Here is a 7,714-nt window from a genome sequence, read left to right on the forward strand (position 1 = left end):
TTGGAAGGTTGGGCAAAGAGGAAAGTGGAACGCTCCTTGGGCAAAGTGGAAAACATTAAACCGACTCCGAACTGGTGTTGGACGCACTAAGTCTGCAATGGTAGAGTGGGGCTACGACACGGGCCCAGTTGCATGTATCTGTGGCACCGAGCCCCAAACAGCGGACCACCTTCTTGTTTGCCCTCTGCTTACCACCCGGTGTAGTAGGTGGGACCTGTCAGTGTATAACTCCGTTGCGGAAGAATGTGTCAATCTGTGGTGTATCAACGAACTTTAGAAGACTCGATAGAAGAAGCAGTTGGAAGGCTGACAGGCAGCTTTTTTTCAATTAAAAAAATTCTTACCCTAACCAATTTTTGAAAGACTTGTCACGTTCCAAATCGTCTTCAGTATGGACATGGTCAACCTCCTAAACTTCAAACACCAGAGACGAAATATTGGTCAGAGTATTTTATAGTCATTGACAGCGCGCACAAAATCTTACTGACTATTTCAAGTCGACCGATCTTGAGCACTACAAAATTCTACAAGAATCACTCTTTAGTGGAAAGCTACAATCACATGTGGTATACGATTATCCTGAGTTTTTTATTTTGTTTGATTATCTTTATCCTGCATTGCGGGAAAGCGGACTTGAGCGCTATGCATCGGTGTACGCCTTCCGACGTACACCTGACCCACGCTGCAGCCGACTGCAATGTCTGTTTCCGGTTGTCTACTCTATTTATGACTTAAATTTGGTACTACCCATTACTCGAAATCGATCACTGGGTGGAGGCAATTATCGTAGTTTCTTGCCCAAAGAAACAGCAAGTGCGGGTGGCTGGAGTCGAACATGCAGGCTCTTGACTGCAAGCCCAACGCGCTAACCACTCGGCCACTGCTGCCCACTGAAACAGAGTCCCTTGCACAAGTGTAATAGAGTCCCGAACAGCGGATGCCATATTCTTTGAACAAGATGCCAACTTGGATGCCATATTCTGCCGAACAGCGGATGGCATATTCAAGAAGATGCCATCCGCTGTTCGGCAAATGTTTCCGCAGTGTGGAACTTTTGCTCATTTCACCAGCCAGCTCGTGTTCAGCTGAACGGTCAGTTTCAACTAGCCTATGCGACGTGTCAAAACTTGGTTACGATCTACTATGACACAGAAACAGCCAAATCATGCAATGGTCTGCCATGTGCACAAAAAAGTTTTGAATTCGATCAACTTCCATTACCTCTCCAAGGACTTCGTTTTTAATTCGCCGGAGACTCGTTGCCATGTTGCAGTGTTTAGACATCTGCTGTCCAATGCTGACACTGACAATTAAAATACATCGCATTGGACTTGTACCTAAGTTACTGTATTTGTTTGTTTGTTGAACAGACCTCGATCTTTCTAGCTCGCTCGTCTCCCCTTTCTTTCTTAGTAAATGTCCCCACCAATCTTAGAGAGCGATCGGCGCCCATGCTTGTTGGCACCACCTTGAAATTACCAACCAGTTCTCGCACACCCTTCTAGGATTGGCTGAAAAGTAATAATCGCCTACAGTTTGAATTTTTTTGTTGAAATTTAGTAAAACAACTTTGCTTTTTACGTCATATTATAACAACCTTGATAATTCAGCATCTCCGCACCACCTGTAGGCACAGGTCTCGTTCCCCTGGTTAAGAACCCCTGTTACTTCTAGGACAAATACAACTAAAGGACTTGGAAAAGCGATCGTCGCTTCGGTCTGTCTCGAACCGACGTCATAATCCGTGTGTTGTCACTCACTTGATGCGTCATTTTCAATTTTCAGATCACAGTGGCCACATTCACGCAACAAGAGGTTGAAAGTTGAGGTTGCAAAAACAGCAAAGTCATTAAATTTCTGACTTTGTAACTTTTGTAATAACTGTTTATTTGTAAGTGTGAAATTACTGTTTGAAGCGTAGATAATAATGAAATATTTAATTTTCATACAAACAATTTGTAATTTTTAAATATTTATTCGTGGCGTTTCCGTGACAAACGCGAAAGTAAATCAGAGGTTCCGCGATTAGGTACACAAAGATTGAAGAGCGCTGCTCTAGCATCTACGGTGAATCAACACAACAGAATAACATCTATGCACCGAATCGGTCGTCTCCGAAAAAGACTGTCTCTGAATTTGGACAATTCCGAATCGTCATATTCCGGGGAAAAAGCAGCAGTTTTTTCCAAGTAACATTTCTCAATAGCCTATTCAGCACAGATATACGCTGCTTTCACCAATGCACAATGTGGAAAGTGAACTATTAATCATCATCAGACAAAATTGGTATCATTATTTTTGCACCTGAGCTAACAAGAAAATAAGCTTAATAGTTTGAGAAATTCAATTTGTTTATGTTTGTTAATTGTTATCATCCGATTATTATGCATAAAAACTACTAAATGATTTAAAGTTGAAGTTTAGAACTGAAAAGCCACTATGATTTGATAAGACTAGCAATGACAATCTTTACTGTCAAAACAATCTTCTGTGTCACAAGCTTCACATACAAAGAACCATTATACAATAAAACATTATTAGTATTTGAAGATCAGAGTTGTAGAACTACTTAGCCTAAGTTACATTTTGTGGAAATTGAATTATCACCAAAATATGTTGTATGATGGTCAACGCTTGTCCCCGAGCTAAATTTGATTTAGAAAAACGGCTTAATTTCGTTAAACACACGTTTGTGTTTGCATAGAAATAAACGATTAAACAAAGTTGAAAAAACTTGGTTTATCTTATTAAAAAGTGATATTTTGGAAAGTAGCCTAGTTCTTCAACTCAGGTCTTCATTTACGAGCATATTGTAAACTTTGGAGAAAATACACTGTCACTTGAATTGCATTTTTGAAAGTAAGGATATAGATCTAGAAGAAGATGCAGATGATGAGCTTGTTAATAAGCCTCCATCAAAATCGTCCTCTTGAGATGAACTCGTCTTCACTTTTTGGACGTACATCGGGTTGACTTGTATTGATTGATCCATTGAAGTTACTTTACGGTCAAGCTCCATCACTCTTTGCACGTGGCTGTCAATTTCCCTAAACATGTTTTCCGTGTTGTACTTTTCAGAGTCGTCGAAGAAGCTCACCATCTGGCTATCTTGGTCTATTCGAGCAACAATTTCTTTATCTTCGATCATTTGTCTTAGATGTAACTCAGCTTGATCAGGACCTTCAAGAAAAGTGCGAGACGCAACGTCAGATAGGGAAAGTGTTATAAATGTCTTCGTTAATCTTTGGATATTTCGCTTCTGCAGAGACTCCAAGACTTGTTTGACTAATCCCAGATTTTTGTCACTTGCATATACGCTGGAGTGAGACTCAACAACTGCGTTAATCTTTGCTGGATCTTTCGTGCAGAAAGCTTGCATCAATTCGTTATATTCCACACTAAAAAGCTTCACAAAACGGGTTATCACTTGTGACGTGTATTTAGGAAGGGGCAAAGAATCGCCTTCAGTTATCATGCGAATCAGCATAAACTTTTTAAATGCTTCCAACATTATGTGGCTTACAGCCGTGGCAGGACAAGTAATAGCTTGTTCAAAACAATAAATGGCCTGGTTATATTTCTTGAGCGCGGTGTATATCATTCCACTGTAGTAATAATAAGTTAGAAAGTGTTTGCACTCGTACCAGCCAGCCTCCTTCGCGATTTCGGTCATTTCCACGTCAATGAATTTCAAAGCAGGTTTGAGACATTTTGCCTCCAAACATAACTGGCATAGATCTGAATGCAAAGACGTTAGTTGTGTTGGGTGGTTCTGAACTTTTTCAATAGCATTGCACAGTGTTCTAATGCCTCGGATTGCCATTCCACGCTTGCACAACTCACCAGTGATCACATGACACATTTGAGCGAAATTGCCGGTAGCGAATTGAACTTGCGAAGCCACGCATTGAGTGATAAAGAGCTGATATTGAAAGAAAACCTGTTCGAATTCTTCTACTGTGGCGTTAGCTGAAGCCAGCATTGTCACTTTGCAGTACATAATGTACAAAACTCCAAGAGAATGGTCTTGCAAATCTAGTGCTTCTAAAGCCGTATCCAAATGACATATATTCTTGACGAGTACATTCCATGATTTATTCATATAATCACACAGTTGGCTAAACTGGCCTTGTGAAGAGAATGTTCTCACGTTACTCACAAAATCTTCAACATTTCCAGCCATTTTCATTACTTAATAAACCTGAAAATAAAGTAAAAAGGAGTATACCGGTAAACTGAAATAAAATACAACGACGAAACAGTTGTACTTTGTATATTGTAACCATACGAAGTTAGTGATCAATGTGTCACGTTTACATCTTAAAATCGTTCAAACACACAGTTATGTTTTGTAACAATATTTTACCATAGGCCTTGATTAAAAGAGGCGGCAGGATCCCCACTCATGGTAGGTACTAGGTAGCTAATTAAGAGATATATGATAGTTTTGTTGCTTTTTCACAAACATATGCTTTTAGCAAACAACTCCCACACTAAACAATAATCAGTTCAGCAAGCCATAGCCCTAAGGGCCGTAGGCCTTTCTTTCTAGAGCAGCTAATAAGTTGCTCATAATCATGAGAAATCAAGGGCTATGTAGTCGAAGGGGCGCAACTCCGCAAACGACGGCAAGTGTCCTGCCAAAGGCACAGCCACATACTCTTGAGCGGTGTCGAACCGGCGGCATTTCGAACGTCGAACCATGACTCTCACCACTCGGCTATGCAGCCGATAATAACTCAACAGTAAACCTGCATTTATGAAGACATTTTGAGAAAGTTAAGCAGTCTAGACCTCCCCAATCCCCGGACTTTCTTTTGTTTTCATCTATATTGTGACTTTTCTGCATGGGTTTACAATGCTGATTTCAAAAATAAGCATAATTTTTTTTTTCGATCAACGTCTGGGAAGTTATTTGCTGTTGCTTAGCAACAACTTTTTATAAAAATTACAAAAATCCCCTTTAAAACCCCTTTACTTTTAACCTAGTATGCTGATATCTAGATTATCTGAAAGCATTTCTACTGCTGAAGAATTAAAAAAAAATTATTAAAATTGGACAATCCGTACCAGAATTATGACCGTTTAAGTACCCAGATTACGCAGTCACGCATGACTGATTTTTGTTAATTTATTGCCACGCATGACTGATTTTTGTTAATTTATTGCCAAATGATACTAGAAAAATGGTGAAAGTTGCTGTCAAGGGGTTTTTGGGGGTAAGAAGTTCAAAAAATATATTAAAAAGTGTCTCAGAGCAACAGAAAAAAAGTTATTAAAAAATTAATACGAACAGTCATGCATGAATGATTTTGTCGCAGTTGCTTCATTCCTACAACGAGATGTATTCCTTAGGCACCACAAACGTTAAATGCCTGGAGTCATATACAGTATAACATGGAACCGATCATCTCAATGTAGCTAATATCTGGGTACCTATTGCACTTGATGTTGGAATACACACTTCATTGCTCGGAAAGAGCTCTGATCAAGTGCAAGATGGTCACGGTCCGCCACAATTTCAATAGCATCTCTCACCCAGCATAATGTAGTCTATGTATCTAAATCATGTGGCAAAAAATGGACTAAGTCAGCTGAACTTAACGATAACCTTCTGTAATGCATTTCAAGTTTCATTATTGATCAGTTAGCATTTTCTACTTGAATCTTGTATGATTATTATATAACGTATTGTATACACTTCTACTGTCTAATATTCCGTGTGTATTTATGTATCCATCATGGAGCTGAGGAAGAATAAAATGAACAATGGTGGTTTGCTTGGTAATTTGCAGCCTTTAAAACATTTTAAGGAAGGACAATTTAGACCAACTACTGGAGATGTTCTTCAGAAACACATATATTATCTTCAATTAACTCCTCGTAACCACCAGAGTGGGCAGCTCGCAGCTTGGGATACAGCAGTATGTCTAGCAAAAGTATGGCAGCCTGCTTGCATTCCATGATGTTTTAAAACCACCTTTAAAACATTTAAAACACCTTTAAAACATTCCAAATGTTTGCCACCTTTAAAACATTCCAAATGTTTGCCACCTTTAAAACATTCCAAAACGTTTGTGGTGCCTAAGGAATACATCTCGTTGTAGGAATGAAGCAACTGCGACAAAATCATCCATGCATGACTGTTCGTATCAATTTTTTAATAACTTTTTTTCTGTTGCTCTGAGACACTTTTTAATATATTTTTTGAACTCCTTACCCCCAAAAACCCTTTGACAGCAACTTTCACCATTTTTCTAGTATCATTTGGCAATAAATTAACAAAAATCAGTCATGCGTGACTGCATAATTTGGCTACTTAAACGGTCATAACTCTGGTACGGATAGTCCAATTTTAATATTTTTTTTTTTAAATTCTTCAGCAGAACAAATGCTTTCAGATAATCTAAATATCAGGATACTAGGTTAAAAGGAAAGGGGTTTTAAAGAGGATTTTTGAAATTTTTATGAAAAGTTGTTGCTAAGCAACAGCGAATAACTTCCCAGACGTTGATCGAAAAAAAATTTTATGGATATTTTTGAAATCAGCATTGAAAACCCATGCAGAAAAGTCACAATATAGATGAAAACAAAAGAAAGTCCGGTGATTGGGGAGGTCTACTAAGCACTGCATAGATCCAATGGCTTATAAACAAGTACGTAATAACAAAAAAACACCTGACTCTTGCAAAGCATAGATTGATTTTGATCTTCTTAAAGACTCTTTGGTTTTCCAAACTTATTGCAAAAAAAATACACTTAAATATCTACACTAATTTCTCACAAAGCCAAAAGAGTTGTGTACTTTTCTATCTGAAATGCAGCAAAAGATTAATTAATATTTACAAAAACAACAATAAAATAATGTTGGGTAAGTTTTTATTTACTCAGTTCAAACAAATTGGCTAAAATGAAATAAAAAACGACTACGGTACTGACTTAACAAAAACTTGACTGAACAGTTTAATATGTCTTGAGTTTTTATATTAATATGAACACAAAAACATGAATACTAACAGGATTATGAAAACTAGCATCATCAACACTTCAGTTCAGTAATGTCCTGCACATGCATTTATTCATCGAAAGTAAAGCTTTGCAGTTTGCACATTCTCGGCTGTCCAAAACGAAAATACTTCAACATAGCCTGGTTCGCTTCAGCACAACATTCTTTATCTTGGTTTCATTTCATTAAAAATAGAACGATCCAATTAGTTCAAAATCTAAAACAAAAGATACGAACAATCCAGGCTTATTACTAGTGCTTGAAACAAAATATTTTCCAACAATTTGTTTCAACAGAAAACTTGTTGCACTGCTCTTGTTTCATTTTCACGTGCACAATTTCCATCAAGTTAGAAGTTCGATTCCCGCTCAGAAACATGGATTTTGGATATTATGCACCACTAATGGTTTCAAACAAGGGTGAAACTCGAGTATTGGGTCTTCCAATTTCGTTTGATTGAGGCCTTAATAAATTAACTTTTCACTGAGCTATAATAATTTGAAATCTTATCCAGCACTCTTAACAAAAACAACGTAAAACAATTGCAGAGCAAACATAAATCAAGATCATGAACAAAATCGTGCTCTATTGTTGAACAAGAAGTAGTTTTACGATGAATACAATGCACAAGATCTTTGCATCATTTACACTAAAACAGATTCACATTAAACAATATATACAATCATGGCTAACATAAAATAACATCCC

At 37.7% G+C, this 7,714-nt stretch overlaps 1 protein-coding gene across 1 annotated transcript; it reads right to left on the minus strand.

Annotated features, from left to right (window-relative positions):
* Nucleotides 1–2,249: 2,249 nt before the first annotated feature.
* On the minus strand, nucleotides 2,250–6,797 carry LOC145764891 (COP9 signalosome complex subunit 3-like). The gene is made up of 2 exons (XM_082576586.1): nucleotides 6,679–6,797; nucleotides 2,250–4,201 (listed from the first exon to the last, which is right to left on the minus strand). Exon 2 carries the CDS (start codon nucleotides 4,187–4,189, stop codon nucleotides 2,837–2,839), a length of 1,353 nt encoding a protein of 450 aa, XP_082432712.1. The 5' UTR covers nucleotides 4,190–4,201; nucleotides 6,679–6,797; the 3' UTR covers nucleotides 2,250–2,836.
* Between the last annotated feature and the right edge of the window lie 917 nt (nucleotides 6,798–7,714).

Source organism: Aplidium turbinatum, chromosome 2 (assembly GCF_918807975.1).
Source record: "Aplidium turbinatum chromosome 2, kaAplTurb1.1, whole genome shotgun sequence".
In the NCBI taxonomy this organism is placed as follows: domain Eukaryota; kingdom Metazoa; phylum Chordata; class Ascidiacea; order Aplousobranchia; family Polyclinidae; genus Aplidium; species Aplidium turbinatum.

Excerpts from the sequence above, each read along its gene's own strand:
- LOC145764891 (XM_082576586.1), bottom strand. The coding sequence starts at position 4,189 with ATGAAAATGGCTGGAAATGTTGAAGATTTTGTGAGTAACGTGAGAACA.